Genomic DNA, 23,082 nt, shown 5'->3' on the forward strand with positions numbered 1-23,082 from the left:
TACATGCTTTATTACTAATACTATTTCTTAACGCATGGAATGTATATAATGAGATCCAAGGGGCAAAATCACAAGTGAATGGAACGTTTTAATAGGCCATAATAAATTTAACAAATTATGGGTGCTGCAAATGTTATCGTTCTAGTGCTTCTAAAGTGAAAATTAAGATATCAGTGAAGTAATGTGCAGAAAATGGTAATGTCTATAAACTCGGGTGGAAAAAAACTCAGAGACTTGAAAAAGTCATAAGGTAAAAAAAAAGGAAGAAATAAAAACATTTTATTTTAGATATGGCTTACCAAGTCTCTTTCAAATATGAAATGTAAACAGGCTTTGAAAGCCAAACAGTAGTAGTAATAAAATATGATTGTTCTGCTATTGCCTCATGGATTTGTTTTTCCCTCATGCTTAAAAATGTCCCTTTTAAATAAGCTTAAGAATTCATTTTTCTCAAGAAGATGGTAAATGAAATAAGTTGCTCTTGTGGCATTTAATATGGAAATAATACATGGCAAATATTAGAAAATGTAGGTTATAGCATCAAATTATGATTTAAAATTAAACTCCATATGGCCAACAGCATATCTGACTACCTGACCTACTGTAGAAGAATTATTTTGAGTCCCTATGTTATGATCAGGTTGTGAATATTCTCATTTCACAACAAATCATAAAGTACCAACGCTTACTATTTATTTAGTGCATTTATTTTCTCCTTTTTTATGAAAAGCTCAAGTTTTTGTGCAAAGAACTCATCCTCCTAAAGTGTTTTTTTTTTTTTTTTGGTCGCACAACTATAAAACAAAGAGCAAGAAAGAAGGAGACGGATAAGAGGCAATATGTACACATATGGTAACTCCAGTTAGGCAACACTTAGGATTCTCTAAGTCTCCCCAGAGACTTGTAGATTAGGCCATGCCTGAAAATCAAGGGATTTATTACGAGGGTTCTTTTTAAATACATATAGTGCAGTGAGAAAAATTAATTTCTTCCAAATTCATGGAGTGTGTGTGTGTGCGCGCACATGTTAACAGCTCCCTAAATACTTTTGCCTGTAGACATAATTCTGGGCTCAATTCACCATTATTGTTTATATGACACTATGCAATGTAAAATCTGTTTTACTTATAAGATCTCACTGGATCTTCATTGCATCCTTAAAATTGAGAGATTATCACTTATATTTTCAAAGACGAATCATGGTTCAGAAGAGGTAAGTGAGTGGCCCAAGGTTGTTCAAGGTATGATTGATGTCAGGAAAAGAAATTCTGGTTTTCTGACTTGAAAGTCCATGGATTTCCCTAAATATAGTATTAGTTGTCTGATAAGAGAGGACCGACATGTGAATTTGAATTAGTTTTACCTTACAAGGGTATTATAGCAACTTATTCTACTTTATTTATTAATATGTATTTATTGGCTTTCTTTTGCTCTGGTTTTATGTTTTTGGTGTTTTCATTATATTAAAAGAATAATAAATGGAAAAATAAGATTATAAAGATTATTATACTGTTTTTACAGTTACTAAACTAACATTTTTAACACAAAATATACAACACAATATATATTTGAGTGATTTATAGAGTAGGTATAGTTGTTAGACTGACATGCTGGTTTGCAATGCCCTACAGATGGATCCAGCAATGGAAACAGATTTAAATTTGAATGATGACTATAACCTCTTTTACAAATGTGAAGCCAACAAACTGCTTCACTTCCCTCTACTCCCCACCATAACCAGGCTCCATGATTCACTATAAGTTTTCCATTGCTCTGCAACAAATTACCAGGAACAGAATGGTTTGAAACAATACCAATTTGTTACCTTATAATTCTTGATGTCAATGCAAAATGGGGCTCTTTGTGCTAAAATCAAGGTGTTAGTCAGGTGATGTGGATTCTGGAGGCTCTGGGAGAGAATTTTCTCCATTTCTTTTAACAGCTTCTAGAAGCCACTCACATTTCTTGGCATATAGCCCCCTCCCTCGATCTTCTCACATTGCAACATGTAACCTCTTCTACTTTTAAGGGTCTTTGTGATTACAGGTAGCCCATCTAGATAATCTAATATAATCCTCCCATTTTAGGGTTAGTTGATTAGCAAACTTAATTTCATCTGCAACCTTAATTCTTCTCTGCATGGGAAACAAATCCACAGTTTTCAGAGATTAGGATGTGGACCTTGTTGGGGGTCCATTTTTTTGCTTAGCACGCCATTTTTTCCTATTTTTCTGGAGTTATTTGATTTGTACTAAGGAATAAAATTAGCATATACCAGGCATTGAATACATTTTTTCCTTATGCTTACTGTTAGCTTTTCTTTTTAATAAAATGTAGATAAGATAAAACAAGTGAGTGATGGAGGTGGCAAAGGAAATGGGTTCACTTGCATAGTAGAAGTTTCTGGCTCCAAAGTTAGGTTGCCATTCAATTTAATAATTAAATGCTTAAACAACACTTCAGAGACTGACTTTCTGTCTTGACTTCTTCCAGACATTTTAATCCATGTAGACTAGGGAAAGCTATTTTAGGGCACAAACCTTTATTCCACAGAATATGAAAACCCAAGGATTTTAAATGTATGCAGTTTCCTAAACAGATTTCACCAGGTGCGATTTATATGAAATGTCTAAGATAGAAAAGAGGAGGAAAAAAGAAGAAAATGGAGCATCTGTTTGAGTGGGTCCTAAAATGCATGTTTCATTTTCATTCATTTTCATATGAGAGAATTGATTCCAGTGCTCGTTTGTGTCGCAGGCCTCTGTCTGTGCTTCTGTGTATTTGAGGAGGTAGCTTTTTAATTTTTTTTTTTTTGTCTTTGCTGTTTATTTGTTCATTTTGATGTTTTAGAAGTTACAAACCTGGCCAGTCCTGAAGTTCCACTTGGTGCTTCAGTATTGCTTCTGTGAACTGCTGCAAACTAACTCCAACTGTATAATTTACCACGTAGGTTTATCGACTTTATTCAGCTGCATCTGTAACTCCATGGGTGTGTAGGGTAGTCATGCAAAGCAACAGAGCGGCATGTAAACTGAGCTTTTGATGATTATCACAATGGAAAATGTGAAAAAAAAGAAAGAAACCTTTGCTTGTATTCTGTGAATGCTTTTGTATGATTAATCTACATTTTGCCCAACTGAGTTTAATGCCTGAATTTGCAGCATGTAGATTTTCCAGCACAGTGGTAGGCACAAAGCAAGGACTTAATAAGTCTTTGTTGGATTAAATTTCATTGTGAAGATAGTATTTTTCTCATTAGTTGCCTGTCAATATTCTCTTTTCCTAACTAGGACTCCTTCTGCCTTTCTATCTCTCTGTGGGTGTAAACATAGAGACTTAAAAGCGATGTCTCCAATAAATTAGGAGTGAAATCCAATTGTGTGGTCCAGCATGCTTTCGCCATTTTATTTTTTAAATGTATTAGAATTATACATTTTAGATATTAATGCAGTCTCATAGCCTCTTGCACACAGTAGGAACTCAATATTTCTATCTGGCTGAGTCAAAGAAGGACTCACAGAAGAGATGGTTTCATAGGTAGGGAAGATGTAGACAAGCATAGTCCATGGAGCTGAACTTTGGGGATATCTTTGTGTTTTTTTCCACAGAGATGTTAAATTCAAGGAAATCCTGCTATCATTGTAGCTTTTCCTTAAGGTAATTAAATAAAATGTTTGATTACTATGCATAGTTTCATTTGTGATATTTCTTTGATGAGAAAATGCGTTCCAATATGCATTATTTTCAAAGCTATGTAGTATACTAAGGAATTTCTTAATGAGTGAATAAAGTCTACTTTGATATAATTGATTTCAGCCATTTATCCACTGATTCAACCCACCTACTCTTACAGTGTCATAGCCTTGTGGTTCAAGAGAATTAAAAATTGGAAATGGAGGGTAAACTCAACTAATGGATGTGGTGAGCATTGTAGAGGGGAAGGGCATGCCTCTAATCCTCACTTGGGTGAGGCAAAGACATAAAATGTAAATGAAATATTTGTACCCTCATAATATCCTGAAAAAATAAAATAAAATAAAAATTGGAAATGATATTAAATATCATTTGCCTCAACTCCCTCATTTTAATTGATGACATTAAAGCTGAAAGATTAATTATTGTCCCACATTTCATACTTAATATACGAACCACTGTTTGACTCCAAGTCTCCCAATTCCCCAGTTCAGTTATTCCCAAAAAGAATAAGAAATATGAAAATATGTTAATAGATAGCAGTGATATATAAAACATTTTCAAGATACTGTTATTGAAACAGGTATAATAGATAAATGTCGTTTATGAGGACTTTGCAATCTAGTTGAAAAGTCCACAATCATGTATAAAAATGTTAATACAACTGAAGAATTAATAAATGTTGAAACAATGAGATATATTTGGTGTGATATTAATAGCAACTACACTTTCCAATAATGTGATATATTAGAAAAGTGCTTTTATATAGCATCTTGAATTTTGCATTTCAGGGAATTAAAAAAATAGAGCTGATTACAGCCCCAGCAATAATAAATAATGCACATTGTTGGGCATGCCGATGCAAAGAAAAACATTCTGAAAGAGAGATCCAAGCCTACGTTCTACCTATGGACTTGTCAGCAGCTGTGCATGAAGATGAGAAATACGGGGTTTATGAAGTCTTCCAGTAAAGTCTTTCCAGTAAAGGACTTAAATAAATAGGGTTCCCTATGGATTTCACTGACTAAAAACTGTGATGGAGAAAAAAGTGAAGGCACAAATGCCCAATGCCTGGGTGATACATAATAATTGGAGGGTATACAGAGATAAGAAATTAGGCTAGGATCCTCAGTGTAATTAGCCATGATGTGAAAAAATGTGGGAATAAGGAGATTACAGTATTGTCTGTGTCCTTCAGGGTATCACACAGCAAAGATGAAATTTAACTTTTAAGAAAAAAAAAAGGCTGGTGAAATGCCACATGGTTATAGAAGCACTTGATAATTGTGAATCCCAGGATCTAAATTTCTGCCTTTCTTATTATATGAAATGAACAAACAAACAGCCATGGTGAATATAGCAAGAAGGCTTTCTTACTTTAAGCCACTATATACGTTTATTCAGTAGATATTTAAAGAATGCTATAGTATTGTGCCAGGATTTATATTAGGTATATATTAGGTATATATATATATATAGGGATATATATATATATAATATACTATATTAGGGAGATATATATATATATATATATATATATATATATATATATACTGTTTCTAATACTTATAAAACTCTTTGAGGTTTATATTATTGTTATAAATATATTGTTTCAACTTACAGGAAATGAAGTTTAGACAAGTGAAGCAATTTTTCCTGAACCATACAATGAATATAGAGAGATATGATTAGGATTTGATTATAGGAGTTTCTGATCCTAGATCTCGAACAATCTTTCACATACACAGTAGTTACTTGAAAAACAATTAATGAGCTAAGAAACACATATGGTAAGTGTACTACTTGGAAACAATGGTGGCATTTTGCTATCTGTGTTAGTAATTTTAAATTGCTTTGCTAAGCAAAACAAAAATCTAATAGGTCCTGGAAGGCAGGGAGTTGTGAACGCTCTTATCCTATTACCATACTAAGATTTCCATTATGAATTCATAGTAACATCCATTAAAGGCTGATTATGTGAAAGACGTGGTGCTATGTGCTTTTAAAATTATATTAAATAATATCTCATTTAAGTATCCTAATAGTCCAAGTGGTAGTTATTAATTGAGCTGTATTTTACTGATGAGAATATGTCTCTCTCTATATATATTCCCACCTTTCCCCTGTTCAATATAGGTCAGGGAGTATAGTTTAAGAAGGCAGTAGGTGTTTGAGCACCATTGGACAGTAACCATGGGAATTCATCCTGTTCAAATCATGTGATCTCTCTGTTTCACTTTGTCTGCAAAACTGGAAGAATCACAGTCCCTTACCTGTTTAAGGTTGTTACAAAGACACACTGATGTGTGTGTGGAAGAACTGTAAAATAAAAATAATATGTAATTTTTTTCAATCATTTTTAATAAGTCTGATATATAACAGACATTCAACATAAGTTTCTTATATAAATGTTTAAATTTATTTCATCATTGAATCACTATGGAAAACCAGTGTGAGTAAAATTTATTTGGAATAATTCTTTAAAAAGTGAAAAGATCTATGCTCCAGGAAGTCATATCTGAAGAATTGAAATATATGGGCACTCTGTCTTATTCTGGCTGTGGAGGTGGGATATCAGTACTTTTTTGGTCTGGCAAGAGGACAATGAACTGTCCACAGCTTGTTCGTATTTTTCATGAGAAAACACAATATAGTATATTAATGGCCTAACAAAGAAACTTCCAATTCATTTAATAGTGAAAAGATGTTTCAATCTATCTCAATTTTGTTTCTACAGCAAAAGGAGAAAAATTAACTACATTTTATGTACCTTTTATGTTTGCGCAGTTGTTAATAATGTGTGTTATAGTTCTACAAATTAAGGCTTAACAAAAAGTTTTTGAAACAAAGAATCCAGATAATCAACAAGCTGGATAATGTCTCTTTGAATAGTTGAGTGTCATTATTTTGTGAAATCTTTGTACACCTGGTACTGGACTATTGCAGGGGTGGGCAAAAGGGGACCCGTGAGCAAAACCTGGCCTTCTGCTTGTTTTTGAACAGTCAGCCAAATAAGATTGATTTTTAAAATATATTTTTGAATATTAAAGCCATAAGTAAACAATGATAACATTTCATGGAGTAGGAAAATAATCTGAAACTCAAATTTCTGGGTCAATAAATACTGTATTTCTGGAACATGGCTATCTCCATTCATTTATGGATGTTCAATGAATATTTCAGACTGCAGTGGCAGAGTTGAGGAATTGCAGCAGAGATCTATGGCCCACAAATCCTAAAATATTTACTTTTTTGCCTATTACAGAAAAATTTTGCCAAATTCTAGACTAGGTTTTAAAGAAGCCAGCCAAAAAGAGCAAAAAAATAGATCCAACAACTGTGTTCATGATATAAAGGACCCACAATCTGTGAACATAGTATCTTTTTTAGAAGTTTTCAGAAACAAATGTTTGCCTACATTTACTAAAAGTGTTAGGCTTTGGCTATTCTTTTTCTTGAGGGGAAAAACAACAAAACAAAAAACCCCAAGAGGCCAACTTACCTTTTTAGGCTAGAGTAGTTCTTATAGTAGTTCATATATTGAAATTCATTATATTTTTCTCATTTGCAAAAAGTGACTATTAATGTGATGCACATAGGATGGCATGAAGAGAGTGACAACATAAGTGAAATGAATAGCACTTTCCTGGTACATAGTAGCTATTATTTTAATACTATCATCATTTTTTTTTTGCAATAATTAGTTTGTGGTCTACTGGATAAGAACTATAAAGGATCACTTGCATTCTTAATTTCTGAAATTTGACTATAAACAACAATGTCAAATATGTAATTGCATGCAAGTCAAAAGAAATAGTTATTTAACTTCTCCTTCCCCTTATTGGAGTTTTAATTAACTAATCCAAATGTCTCAGCATGTTTTGTTTTAATATCCTGTCATTTGCTATTGACTTGAAAGAAAGAAGTATGGAGAGATCTTGAGATTTTAGCAAATAAAAGATACCCCTAAAAAGTTTAAAGACCTGATTAAAATTTGTTTCAGGGTTCTGCCAGCTATGGTTGCAACTACAACCAATGCACTATGGAATCCTAGATGCATTTATTCAATAGCTACTGACACTGGTTGAGAATGTTTGCAGATTAATCAATGCCTGCTCATTTGCAAGGAAAGATCTCACAGTCTTAGATAGCTCCACTTTTAAAATGAAATGCAGCACTCTTTATAATACTGCAATGTTCTGCTCCATGACTGTTTCGGTGCTTTATGACTGACAAAGAGAGTCATTAGAAGGCTGTTTGATGGACATAACTAAGTGAATTGGAAAAAATAAAAAAGGCTTTTCAGCCCATTCAGAAATAATTGATGTGACTGAGACAGCTGTATGTGAGTTCCAGATAAGGAGAAGATTTATGGAGAAACTACTGAAGCTAAAAAGGAAGGTGCAGATTTAAAGTTCCCAATAAAGTTGTCTGTAAGACACAGAGCAGTATTCAATAAGGAAAGAGATTTAACCTGAGGTTCTTTCCAATAGATGGCATCCTAAGGGTCCTATCTTCTTGCAAATAAAATCCACATAAAATAGTGTCACTAGGTTATAAAAAATGGACTCCAAGGGGAAAGTATCTACACTCTTAGGCCTATGCTATATTTTCTCTTTTCTGTAAATATTGTATATAATATGGTATTTCTAAAATTTAACTCTTTTCTTTTTTCTTTTTCTAAAATTGACCATGGCCCTATCATTAAAAAAAAACAACCCACATTTATTCTGCATGTTGTAATTTAAAATATTTTGCTAATGTAGATAGAAAGCAAATATTTTTAAGTATGCCTCATTATGGGACATAATATTTGTTTTTATGGTGTGATAGTTAACCTTTTAATCAATTTAACAATTAAGAATGGGTAAAAAGAAAGGTTCTATTATTCTTCATATATTTGTGAAGATTCATCTGGTCTCTATTGCTTTTCTTGGAAACTATACATGAACTTTCTGAGGTTTTCTTAAATAAGTAACACCTGGAAAAGTTACACATATTTAGTAACGACTGTATTCTGAAAGCAGAATAGATTAATAGCATAATCTTATAATATTAATATTATGTTAATGTCAAAATTAATTTCTTCAAATGTACCAGTTATAAAGAGTGCATGTCATTATATCAGTATTTTCAAAAAGGAAGGGTGGTTATATGCTACTCTAAATTTAAACAAAATTAAAATGAATCTGTAAGATAAAATAAAAATAAGGCAGTTATTATACTTATAGTAAAATTTGACTTTCTAGATATTTAAAAATATGTACTTTTAAAAAAATCACTTCAGTCCTCTAGTGAATTTGAAATGCATGGATTTAACTTTCCTTGAACCCCCTGGGAGAGAGCAGGATGGGATCTGGCTGCCAGTTTGTTTTTGAAGAAAAGTAAAGTTTCTGAGAGCTTCCCATGTCACCTCTAAAGCTCTTAGACTACCAAGATTTAGGGTGAATGTTAGGTACTGTACATTATCAATCATGGAGATGCAATTTTACAAAAAGGAATAATGAATCAAATGCTCACCTCATTTTTCCTTCACAAGTGTCTTACCATTTGCAATACTGTCATTAGAACACAAACCTTCTTTCTATAATCCAGATATATTCTAACTCCTTTGCTTATCTAAGCAGGCGGTCTTTCTCTTGATCCCAAATTCATCAATATCCCATTTTTAGCATCTGTTTCTTTTTTCCAGGAAGCAAAACTATTGAATACAAATGCATTTACTGAATATGTTGCATTATACACGCCACAGCATTTAACTTAATAAATCACCTTAGTTGCTCTATTGGTACTTTTAAGTCCCTGAGATTAACTTCATTTAGAAATGATCACTGTAATCACACATCCCTGCCCTTGGGCTCACCAATATCTTCTACCATTCCCTGGCTGCCCAACAGCAGAAGAACAAGCACGACAAATAGACAACCTCTCCATTAATACTCTTGCCTATTTACCATGTGACTTCTAGATTTCCAGAAAATAAAGTGAATAAAATTACATAAATAGTGAAGAATGCTGGCTACAAGTCTATAGTAGTTTAAAGCCATGTCAATTCTAATGCATCTCCATTAGCTAGAGGGAGGATGCAAGTATTTAATATATCAAATGCTCCAGGAATCTTATATTATCTGGAGTTTTACCTTTGACTGTATTTGTAAATAGCCTACTATAGGGACTACTCAGATATTTATAATCTCTAAGACCTCTGAGTGGTCCTGTAGTAGGGTGTGTCCTCAAGCAAAAGTCTCCAGTGTGCCATAATGGGGACAAAAAATAGACTATACTTGCAATCAGATGTTTATAGAAGCACAATTCACAATTGCAAAGATGTGGAAACAACTCAAGTGCTCATCAATAAATGAGTGGATTAATAAAATGTGGTATGTGTATACCATGGAGTTCTACTCAGCCACAAAAATCAATGGTGGTATAGCACCTTTTGTATTATTCTGGATAGAGCTGGAGCCCATTCTACTAAGAGAAGTATACCAAGAATGGAAAAAAACAAAACAAAACCCAAAAACCAAACAAAAAACCCCACCACATGAACTCACTATTAAGCTGGAATTAATCGTTCAACATTGAATATGCACATATGGAAGTAAAACTCAATGGAAATCAAGCAAGTGGGACAGGGAAGGAGAGGTTGGGTAAATTCACACCCAAAGGGTACAATATACACTATCTGGGTGATGGGAATACTTAATAGCATTGACTCAAACTGTATAAATCAAGACATGTAACCAAAATGTTTGTACTCCTATAAAATTCTGAAATTAAGAAAAAATGACGTATAAAAAGAAAGATAATGAATGCCATTCTAAAATAATGGAATAGAGAAATATTCATGCTCATTGAATGGTTAGATTTAAATAGATTTTGAAGAATATGGATGTCTTTGTATGTACATCTTTGCTTTATGAATCATTTGCATTTAGAACAATACAAACAGTACATTAATAGGATAATTAGGTTTGAAATTTCATGTGGATTTTAGAAATTCTATTTAGAAGCCTTGTGAACTACTGGGCCAGTTGTATATTTTCTTTTAAAAAAAACCACTAAAACATGATGGGAGGCAGCTCTAGTTAAATAGCTGTGGCCTGGGGTGTACTACCTTTTATAGTTTGTCTTTGAGGCACCTTAAGGCTCTTTTTTTTTTTAAATAAACTATCTCATTAATTCTGAGAGAATTTAAGTTAGTAAGGGGCAAGTATTATTGCCTCCATTTTACAGATCCTGAGCCTAAGGCATAAGAACCAAAAGTCAGCTAACTTGTCTGAGGTTACATAGGGGATTTGTAGGGTTTCTTAGAATAGAATCCTTTTCTTTTTGTCATTTCTAATGTGCTTTTTTCCCCCCTCATTAAACACACATATACATATATACAACACTCACACACAGACACCTTGTACATAAAATTCCATGCTTTTACTGCTTTACATGTACATAAAAACATGCTTTTACTGCTTACTTTGTATTTGTAATCTTTTCGCTTTTCATTTCTCTCTTAATTCTAGTCTGTCTTCTCTGATCTCTTTAATTCCCCTCATACCTTTTATTCCCCTCCCACCAAGCAAAAGGTGTTGACCCCCTGCTTTTTGCTTACATTTTCAAATATTTACCTTTAAAATAACCTTCTTCGGTGCCAATGAAGAAACACAAAAAATAAATAAATACATAAAACTGTTTACACATACAAATCTTTTTTCTTCTCACTGCTACCCGACTCTCTTTTTTTCATATTTTCAATATTGGTAGTACATCCCCACTTTCTCTGTTTCTCCATATATTTAAGAGACTATCTTTCCTTCTTTTGGTCTAGTCTACAATTGTTCCTGAGTTTAGAGCTTTTATATCCACAATGATCTTCTAAGGGGTAAATTTAATGGGCTTATGCAGCATTCTTCCTGATGTTTCCAATGCTTTTGATTATTATCGGATTGTCTCTGTTTCTAGAAATGATCTGCTCCTTTGACTCCTGAGTTTCAAAAGTGGTCTGCTTTTCCCTTCCCACCTTTTTTTTTAAAGGCCTTTGTTTCTGCCCTCAAATATGGAACCTATAATAGGCCCTCAAATACATATCATCTATCAAGCTTCTTTTAGAGATCTCAACCCACACATCCCCTCCTATCTAATACCTGCCCTAAATTCCCACGTAGGTTTCACAGCATCTTTTCTAGACCTTCAATTTACTGCAAACTTGATCACAGTATATTTTGTCTGTTTTTATATACCTATAAGGCTTTGAATTTCTTAAATGTGTGGAATCATTGTCAGAAATCTTTGAAACCCTGGACCATAATGAGTAGACAATAAATGCAAGTACAGTGAATTAATGACTCCATCAAATCAGCAACATGAACTTGCTCTATAGTGGCCTTGCTGTCCATTCATACCACTGCCACTTCCTGGCACCCTTACCTCTTGCTAGGTAAATGTTTCTCCATACTTCACCCTTTCTTGGCATAATCTTCTGCCTTCAACATTTCTTCGTCCTCCTCTTTAGTACGGAATTGTCAGATCGCATCTTTAACATTGCCCCTTTAATTAGGTCATTTGCTCACTGACATAAATTCTTGGATTTTCAGTCTCTCTTGTTTATAATTCTCACATATGCCCCATCCACAATTTTTGGAATAATTTTCTTTGGAAGCTCCTATTTGTGTTACTTATTCAAGCCTCTAGCATGTCTTTACACTTTTAAAGAGCTGGGAGACTACCCTCTTCCTCAAGCTTTTTTGCTTACTCTTCTTTTATGCACACCAGTTTGCATTTGCAGGGTGCAAAGTAATTCATCCCCCTAGACAGAAAAATACAGAGTTCACATGCTTCAGTTTACTAAATGTCTTTATGATCATGCTTTTTAAAATTTGTTTAGTTGTATAAATTTATGGATACATATGATGTACGACCATACTTTTAAGTCTCAAGCTGGAACCAAGTTTTCTCTCCCTGGAAACTGTTATGGACACTTCAGAAACCTGCTGGCTTCTGGGAGTGATTAGCTTTCTTTGATCTCAACCTATGTTCTTCCTAATGGTAGGATTTGTCATTCCTCTCTGTGCCTCTTCCTCACCCAGGGAAATTGTAAAAACTACTTTTAACATGGTTCCATCCCGAATTCTGATTCATTGGGTTTAAGTCAGGGCCAGGTATTGACATTTCATTTTTTCACAAGTTCTCTGGATGCTACTAAAGCATATCTAAGTTTAAGAATCATTATTTAAACTATTCTACTTCAGAGTATCAGTAATTAACAAAGTGACAGTCACATATATAATGCAAATTTATTCTCTCTTTCAGAAAGTCAACACACTGCTTTACATTTTTTGCTTTCGTCAGTTTTTCTGGAATATGTAAATAATATGAAATCTGTGTCATGAACTCTGCTATAAAACCTAACCATCTCCTCAATAGACCTAACTGTCTGCCTCTCTCTCTCTCAGTCTCTCTCCGTCTCTGTCCTCTTCCCTGCTCTCTCTCTCTCTCCTTATCCCTTTAACTCTATGTGTCTGATGCACTATTGGAATTAAATCTTAACTCTTGCATCTGTAGGGGTCAGGGAACACTTGTCCTTTCCCCTGAAAGTTCACTGGAAGATCAACTTACAATTAAGGCAGATTAATAAGAGAAAGGTTTACTTACCATTGCATGGGGACAATCACAGAGTGATTACTTGATATCCCAGTGGGATCCAGATATTTTTATACCTGCTTTCTAGAGGGGAGGGAGAGATGAGCAGATTAGGTAATTCTATTTAGGGGCAATAAATGGTTACTAGGGAGGATGAATGGATAGGGGAAAGAGATTGACCTGTACAGGATCCTCTTTGTAAATTAAATTAACCTGAGAGACAGGTATTATATTTAAATGATTTGTGCCAGGTCTGTTGCATCCTTGATCTCCTTTCCTGTAATATACTGAGACAACAGGGAGAGGAAGGAAAGTCAATTGCCCCTCTGATCTTTTGATTAGCTCATCCAGTTTATGCAGATAGTGGGAAAACCCCCTCCAATGCTTTTTGATCTCAAAGGGCCCCTAATTACAAATATTCTTTCTACCAAGGAGTCATATTTTGGGGTGAAATTTTCTGAGCTCCCTCACCTTAATGGGTTATCCTTCAGAATTTAAGATTCTGTATTAATTTGTTTCACATTGCCAACTTGGTTTTTCACAAGAATTTTATTATTCAAAATTATCAAAATAGATTTTAACTAATATTGATATAATGCTCATATTGCATTCTAGAATTCTAATGGAATATTTTAAAATATGGATAAAATGATACATGGGGTATATTTATGCTCCATTGTGTGATACTTTTTACTTTGGCCTTTCATTGTAAATTATGTTTTCATTCATTCAGATATCATTTCATATGGAAAAGCTTTTATACAAAAGGGAAACATTGATGAATCTAAGTATTTGTTAAAATATAAATAGATCTTAGTATTCTAAAATTACAATATTCTTCTTTCTAAGATAATTTATGAAGATTAAAATATTCACAGTCAAAACAGGATAGGAAATAAAAAAAATAAAATGCATAGATTCATAGCAGTCATTATATACTATATTGTAGAAAAATCATTAGTTTATTTTTGACATTTTTCATTATAAACATAGCCATCACCTGTCTTTGTTATTCTATCATTACTTTTGGTGAAATAAGCATTTAAGCAGATTCTGAGATTATCACTTTCACTCAAATAAATGCCACTATGTTTTCTACTTTTATAACAAAATGAAGCACCATTCTCAGAATTTCTTATTTTCCTTTTCTCAGTTTAGTAGTAAAACTTATGTATTTCTGTATTCATTTTGAACTTTCTTCTTGTGTTAGTGAGGAGTGATTCAAAAAGATGATTTGAAAGTCATTAAAATAGAATTAAGGACAGCACTTGACCCTTATTTCTCTTTTTATGAATATTTTGACCCATTGCTATGTGTTGAAGTGATAATATGTCTGCATGACCCTTCGAGTTCTTGCCTAAATTCATCATTGTCATTAAAATTTCATTCTTCAGTCTATTTGCTGAGTATTTTCGGTGTTCAGAACAACGTGGTTTTAGGAGACTATCAGTGGTTTCATTTCCAAGGTGAGACCAAAGAGATCAAACAATCACAGATAGTTTGCAGTCAGTCAGGAGTGATAAATGGGGGGAAAAAGAAAGAAAATAAAATATTCACACACAATGTAAAGCATGGTAAATATAAATTGATATCTACTAATACAAGTTTAGGCATCTGAGTGACGTCAATTTGCCAATCATCAAAATGGTGGGTCCCCACACACTGGGTTTCCTGTGCAGCAGGTGTTTTGAGCACATAAAGGGAGCCTCTGAGTTATTTGTCAAGCAGGGCCCTTTCAAGTGAGGTCCCACCAATTCCTTTAGGGCATCACACCCATAACATGTGCATTCATGTAGGCGCCTCATAAGGGCAGAACCAAGGCCTTAGTTCCTGCCATCAGGAGCCCCCTTTCCTTCCAGTTGGCACCATGAGCATGCACAGATCCATCCTGCTAGAATAGGTAGCTTCCAGAACCTCTGCACAGTCATGCTGTAAAGGCTCATTCTCTTCAGCTGCTAACAGAGGGGCAGGACTGAGAGTAGACACAGCGTTGAATAACAAATCTCGAGTAGCTGCTACTGCCGGAGGTAGGGAGGCCATCCTCCCCCAGCATTGTCCAGTTGCTTTGACAAGTGTGGCACCAGCCGGAGGGTGTCTCCCAGCATTGGTTAGAACTAAAACTCCAAGGCTCATTCCTTGGTTTTCATGAACGTATACTTTAAATTCTGCACATAAGTCAGGCAGCCCCAAAGCAGGCGTAGTCATAAAATTCTGCGTTTGTTTCTCAAAGGCATTGTGACAGTCTGTGGTCAAGATTGCGGCTCCACATCTGTCCCTTTCAGGGACTCATACAAGGGCTTTGCTATTAGTCCAAAGCTTGGGATCCAGTTGTGACAGACCTGCCATGCTTAGGAACCCAGGCAGTTGTCTCAGGTTCTCTTGCTAATTTGGAATCCCAGATAAGTAACATGCTGTTTGCAAATCTTTCCAATTGCAGGTGCTGCAAGTCCCCTGCTCAGCCCTCACCAAACAAGGCAGGAGAGCCTCTTTTAACCCCCCAAGGCAACAGTCCAGCAGCAATTTGAGGCCACCCGAGTGGCCACCCAAGATCCTGCCATTCAAATGCGACTGAGTACCATTCATAGTTACTTGTGTGATATCACTAATGGCACACAGACCCTTCATGAATCTGTACTCATTGATATGGGAATTTAAATTCTTTCTTCACATCCTGGGGTCCTGCTGGCCTGTACAGCCTTACTCACTTTTGGTAGCTTTCTTCTTGCAAATGCTGCAACAATGTACCAGTCTGCTGAGGCCCAAACTTCCAAGTGAGTTGCTCCACAGGGCAGTGGCCTGCGTGCTTCACCAGGCCCTGGTACTCATCTAGCAGGAGCTTGGCGGCTCTCTTGGAGGTGAGTTCTGCCACTTCTGCAGCAGCTCCCAGTGCTCCTGCTGCTCGCCCAGGTCTGCCAGGTTCGGTGGTGGAGGCGGTAGCAGGAGCAGTTCTAGATGCTCTGGCTGCAACTCTCCAAGGTTTGCCTCCTTGGTCTGCTGTGGCAAGTTCCTGAGCAGCCGCTTGCTCATGGCTACCTCATCACTGCCCGGCCCACTTTTGCCTACATGGCTTGGCACCAATTGAATCCCCACTTTCCATTTCAATTGGGGCTCCTTTGGGGAATATTTGGGTTGGAACCACTTGGGACTAGGGTGGCCTCAGGGTGCTGCTGGACTGTGTTGCCTCAGGGGTTTAAAAAAGGCTCTCCTGCCCTGTTTGGGGAGGGCTTAGCAGGGGACTCGCAAAACCTGCAGTCGGACAGATTTGCAAACAGCAGGCCCCCTCCTTCATCTTCTGAGTCCTGGACTTGAAAAGAAACCATTTGCTCTCCTGGGGGATTCTTGTTACCTGGAGCCCTTTGCAATTTTGGGCAATGTTCTTTCCAATGTCTTTCTTTTTTATAAAAAGCATACTGGTTGTATATCGATCTGTGGCAACTTTTCCTCCCCTTAACTTTTGACTGTCTTCGGTGACCCTGCCAGCTGTCTTTGCATATTCAAGACCCCTATCTGATATTGCTTTAATGGAAATTTCCCTGCCTGGTTTTAGAAGGAGAGACCATTCCCACTTCTGAGTCATAACTTAGTGGGTGTGAGAACTGAAGAATTAGTTCCAGTCACACCGTCCATTGCCCTCCTCATGGTGCCAAGGTGGTCTCTAGACATGAGCTGGTCCTCTCCCAGGGATTGCCCTAGCTGTAGCAGACATCATGGCTGCCCCTGGGGCAGTCGAGTGAGCGTCGGTGCCATCCTGCCACCTCACGTGCATGCCTAGGGTAGGCCAGTTGGGCAGCAGGTGTTCCCTCCTTGGGGTGCTTCATTCCCCCCTCACCACACACTACTGGGCAGTGAGCCACATGTACTAGTCCATCCCCATAGGATGCGCCCCTGGGGCAACAGTTCTTCTGGGAACCTAGCCTCGGTGGGCATCCAGCTGCTGGCTTAGCACTGGTGCAGAGCAGGGGAATCCGGCTGTCCAAAGCATCGCAAAAGCCTGCAGTGGTCGGTGCAATGGATAAAGGACTCGTGTGATTGAACCTTGTTACATATGGGATTTTGTCCCACTTACCTGACCTTTGACAAAATAATGCCAGTTGTAAGATAGTGTAATAATTCAAGGTTTTATACAGCAGCCAGTTCTCCTTACACTACAGCATGTACATGGGATTATAATAGTAACTTTCTCTTTTAGACATAGACTTACAGCTATAAGTTGGCCATTGAGCCAAGATTTTTCCCAAGATGCTTTCAGATGGAATAGAAATGGAGCCTCCCTATGTTGAAACAAAACTCACAAACCACAAACACAGACAATGAAAAAAATAATGCCAAGGCCTTGCAACAAATGGGAACCACACAAATGAGAAGCAAATTCTCTCAAATGAAAACCAACATCTAATCCAAAAGTGAATGTGAATCCCCTAGGTTCCCTGGGAACTGTTCAAATGAGCTCCAAATCCAAAAGGAGAGGAATCTTTTAGGTTCCCTAGTTCCAGTCAACCATGACTCCTACCCCCAAAGGCGCCTCCGGACAAATCTAAACAAAATGCTCTGCCTCAGAGCAGGAAGTTCTGAAAATCTTCCCCAAATGGGTGAAATCAAGGGTCTCAGCGTGCATGAGGGAATTTATTCACACAAATAGGTACAGCATCAAAACATTTACCAAATCCATTTCCTTTTTCTCAACAAAGTTAAATCTAGTTGAAGCTGTGTCTAATTTGGAAAAGAGAGATGGGAGTTCCCAGAGCTAATCAGGCTCTGGCAGCTGCTGGGAGGTCCCTCACCCTCTTATCAGAAAGGTGGACCCAGAGCTGCTCCTCACCTCTTCCAGCAGTTGCAGGCTACTGTCCCACCAGGGCACTGATGGGCCCACTCAGGGATGCCAGATTCTGTTACCAAAAGTTCAGCACTTGTCCCCAAGGCCGCCTTGAAAGAATGAGGGCAAGTGGCTTGAAGAGAGGGAAAGAGAAGTTTATTAATTTGCTGGCGAATGAGGATGATGGTAGAACAAAAACTATTGTCCTAGCTATAATGTAAGCAGAAATGCAGAGCTTCTAAAGGGAATCTTCAGCTTTGGGCTATTGTTGTTTAATAGTAGCATCTCTGGTGAAGACAATTTTGTGACCTCTGCCCAGACAATCCCATAGAACCGTCTCCTGTGGTACAAAGAACAAAAGACATTCCCCTGCCCCTCTGATTACTGGCTTCAGGCAGGGATACAGGTTTTAATCTCCAAAAAGTAGGGTGGGGGATTAAAGAGATGACTTGTAATACATTTTCCCCCTTTTCAGGCCATTCCCTCTGTTACACCCTTAGCTTTACCATTAATAATCTACCATGTGCAGATAATCTTTAATATTTCTAAAATTCTGCTGATCTAGATTGTCATTAGTAACTGTACCATGAACATTCAAGTTATAAAGGTGTAAATTTCACTATTTTCTAGCAACATTAATTTTATACTTTGTAGTAGAAAGAACCAGTCTGAGTTGTAAGTTTAAAAATATGTACACTTCTGGCACTTCCAAATTCCTATAAGAGCTAAATGGGTACAACTATTGTCCAGAATAATCTTAGACTGAAATTACAGAACATTTTTATATTGTTTTCCCAAATTATTGTTTGTATGTAGCACTGTCAATATGTGGCATTAGTTTGCTCCTTTAAGAGAGCTTATTTTTTTTATCATTTTGTGGTTAATTAGGATAATTTGCAAATTCCATAAATCTTCAGTTCATAATCAGTAGCATAATAAACTGTGGAGTTCAATTAGGCAAAGTTTTGCAGCATTTTTAAAATACAAATTGAAGACTGTCTATGATTTTACTTTTTGGGGAGTGAACTACAAACAGTAATAGCACATACCATTAAACTTTGTAGTTTATTTTCTGCTCACTGTTAAACTTTGTAGTTTATTTTCTGCTCACTGATTAAGGAAAGTTTTATCTATTATTTCAGTAAGACCCTTGCAATTTCAAGTCAGCAGGTAATATTTTTATAGGAATGGAGTAATAATATATTTCAATTTCCTAGCACTGCATCTAAATTCCTATTTGTCAGCTGTATTTTTAATAGTTTAACTCAACAGCCAACACATTTGATTTTAAAGCATTGTATCATATGGACAAAGTATTTAAAAATGGAGTCTTCTTACAGTGGATTAGTTCAATATTTATTGCCTTCACAAATCACTGACCCTTGTTTTTTTAGAGTCTATTTGTGACAAGCATATCCGAAGTGAAGACTACAAAATGGGAAAAGGTTGTATATGTGCTACTAACATATCATATTTAAATGGATATTTTAGTGAAATTGCAATTTTTTATCTCTTTCTGAAAAGAAATTGTCAGTTTTTCCATATAAAATCTAAGCTCTAGGCATTGCCATGGATAATACAGAGTTAACCAGATAGATTTCAACATATCTAGCTATTTTGTATTGAACGCACTGTGAGTAGACTTTAAATGTATGTAATTTATGTATTTTTTAATAAGATCTTCTACAATCTTATATCTTAGTGACATCCAGAATCTTTTCTTTTGCAGCCATTTCGTAGAGTGACGTTTTCTGTTGTGAGTCAGCCTCAGGACCCACATCAGGGGTCACTGCAGAGTTGCTATGACAGCGGGCTGGAGGAGTCAGAGACACCAAGCAGTAAGAGTTCATCAGGGCCAAGACTGGGTGCCCTTCCACTCCCAGAGGACAACTATGAAAGGACCACGCCGGATGGCAGTGTTGGTGAGGCAGAGCATATGGAAAATGGTAGGGGCAAACACAACATCCACACACATAATCACGCTAGTGAGCCGTAATAAGTAGACTCAAGAAGGTCAGTCTAAAATCATACTAAAATAGCTCACACCAAAACTATTTTATCTTAAATAAGAAATATTTGCTAAAATACAGAAATGCCAAATAAAGGGACATAACTATATAGATAAAATTCACCCAAATCACACCATCATTTATAAACGGCCCTGTAAGAAATAAACGCACTCATAAATCAGTCAGAGTAGGGCCCACTATGAAAAAAAAAAAAAAAAAAAACCAAACTAAATAAGCGCACAATTCCTAAACAATAGCAACTGAGAAAGGTCTTGTCTGATTATTTTCTTCTATTCATTTTTGTCATGCAACTATTTCTTCAATTACAATTATACAATCTTAGTGAAAGGAAATGACAATGAACACACCTTGCTCCACGTTTTCTTTTCCTAGATATTTAGAAAAGTATTTTGAAACCTCTCCTTTTGAGTGATCACTGAATTAGTCAAAGAACAGTACTATCTTGTTCTTCACAGTATACTATAAATAGTACTTGAATTCCCCTCTCATATAAATATAAGGTTTTTACATAAGAGAAAGGAAAGAAAACAAATCATAATACTTCATATTCTTATCTTGTTGTGAGGCAATTCTCATGATTACAACAATTGGCCTTATATTTATTTTCCTTTAAGTTACAAATTTAGATTGAAAATAGCACTTGTAAAATTTTTCATATTTGTTTACTATGTTCCTTAAAGATGATTCGCTGATTTATATGCTGGATTTCAAGTTGTAAGTAAATGCCTAAGGAATGGGTTTATGTCAAATAAAGGAATGGTAAAATTCTTCCTAACTTTATTATTCTTTCAAATTTAAAAAGAGATGTGGCTATATAGAGAGAAAGGAAGGGGAATAGCATACATTTTATCTCTAGTGAAAACTCAAAATGGATTTATGTCTTTCACCATCTCAACCCTAAGTGAAATAAGACATTCTAACTTTTTGTTTTATACCAGTTTCTTTAGGGTGATAAGCAAGTGGAGCATATTAATGTAGGAAAAAGACTTATTTTCTTCTGGAAGTTTATGAATATTAAAATCCAACCTTTGATATGTATATATATATATATATATATATATATATATATATATATATATCATGAATGACCCCAAGTGAAAATATTGCTAAGTTAAATCATACTAAATAATTATTTATCCACATTGTTATCAGGTGAGAAGATATGATCTCAGAGTCTGATGACTGATGTCCCCAGTGATTCATTATCCAGAGTTAAAGCGGCATTTTGCCATATGGCTATGAAGGCATGCTTATCTGTGTGTATGGTGGTGTGTGCTTATGTGGATGGGAGCCTGATGTGCTTTTAAAGAATTAACTTTTTTCAGTAACTTTTTAAATGAGTATAAAATTTTGGTATGATTTCTAGTGCTGATAAATACATATTTAAGGCAGGTATGTTTAAAATTCTCTGGACAAAAAATAAAAATTAAATTAAAAATACATATGTATGTATTTATATGTGTATAAATACATACATAGGTAGAAAGAAATAAATTTAGTTTAGGGGTTTTACTACATCTAAGATTGTCTTTTGATGGTAACATACTTTTATTTGTGTTTTAGAAAGTGCTTATTCTTACTGTAAACAGCATAGTATATAATAAGTCTCTATTTTTTGGACATCAGCTATATTAACAGTAAAGACTTTGTACCACTGGCATTATAATCACATTTTAATGTTATTTTCTATTTTATAAATTTATGGGAATTCAACACATTTAGAATAAGAAAGAAATGATGAATGAATAATTAAGACATGATTATATATGACAAACACATACATATTGGTTACTTTTTAGGAAGAATACATGACATGGAAAATTTAACAGGTGAGCTTTTTAATAGAATAGAAAGTTTACTTTGAAACCTTTCTAAAAGAAGGTTTTTAGTTCTTTTTTATAGCCAAGTTTTAAGTACTATTAACAGTAAAGGCCATGATAATGTAACTGATTTTCACTTATTTTTATATGTGACTGACACTTGAAATTCAGAGTTTATATAACTGTTTGTCATCTGAAAGCTGTGATGATGCTAGACCTTATCTACAGGTAATGTAGACACACTTTGGGTGATCTAAATGTAGCAGTTGACATTTGAGTAAGAGTTTTATTGGGTCTAAGTTTTCAGACTATTCATCTAGCCATAAAATGCAATTGTATTGCTTGACTTCTGGTAATTTCATCTTCAATATTAATGGATCATTCTGAGACAAACAGAATTAAAACTGAAACCTGTCAAGTATTCGTTTGTCATATTTAATTGGAATCCAGGTAATCTGCAGTGTTTTGCTTGGTTAAGTTTTAATCAGGATTTGTATTGGATTTTCATTTGGATTTTCCATGAAAATACCATTTTGGATGCTGTGTTAGTTCCTAATTATTATTACCTCAAATATTTTCCCTGAATTTTAACCTATGTGAAACAATGCAGTTATAACTAATTATTTTGGATTAACTAATTTTAAAGTTTTAGAAGATAATTTCCAGTGAAATAAAAGATTTCAATATCATGATGCAAACCAGGAATAAGTGAGGACAGCCAATGACAAAAATAAGTTGTCACAGATGCTGTGGCCAGGAAATAACTGCAAGAAGCAAATGTAAATGAATAGGCACTAAAACATACTTATGTTTTATAAAAGCTTTGTCTGTCTTTTGTACTTTAGCAATAAACAGAATTTCATTAAAAGGGCCTGGGGATGAATTCCATTTTTAACAAGCTTTACCCTATATTCTAACCCACATTACTGCCAAATGGAGAAATAGGTTTTATTCTCTTATTAGCTAGGGAAAAAGAATACACCATAAGAATAAACAGAATTTCTTGCAACTGGAATCTAATATATAGAAAGAGATCCACTGTTTTGAAGTTCCAAATATGCAGAACTCATATACCTCAGGTCTCTAGAAA

General features: G+C 35.3%; 1 protein-coding gene across 7 annotated transcripts in view; it reads left to right on the forward strand.

Moving 5' to 3' along the window:
* PCDH7 (protocadherin 7) overlaps window positions 1–23,082 on the forward strand; it is a 400,741-nt gene that overhangs the window by 171,203 nt on the left and 206,456 nt on the right. For 2 of the 7 annotated variants that reach the window (XM_012767262.3, XM_012767267.3), the window contains exon 2: window positions 19,872–20,088. The exons of 1 other annotated variant lie outside the window; for it this stretch is intronic. In XM_012767262.3, coding sequence (XP_012622716.1) covers window positions 19,872–20,088 — 217 coding nt within the window. The remainder of the gene's footprint in view (window positions 1–19,871; window positions 20,089–23,082) is intronic. 4 more of the 7 variants (XM_012767263.2, XM_012767269.3, XM_012767264.3 and 1 more) reach the window with 2 other exon arrangements.

The sequence above is a fragment of the Microcebus murinus genome, chromosome 3 (assembly GCF_040939455.1).
Source record: "Microcebus murinus isolate Inina chromosome 3, M.murinus_Inina_mat1.0, whole genome shotgun sequence".
Classification (NCBI taxonomy): domain Eukaryota; kingdom Metazoa; phylum Chordata; class Mammalia; order Primates; family Cheirogaleidae; genus Microcebus; species Microcebus murinus.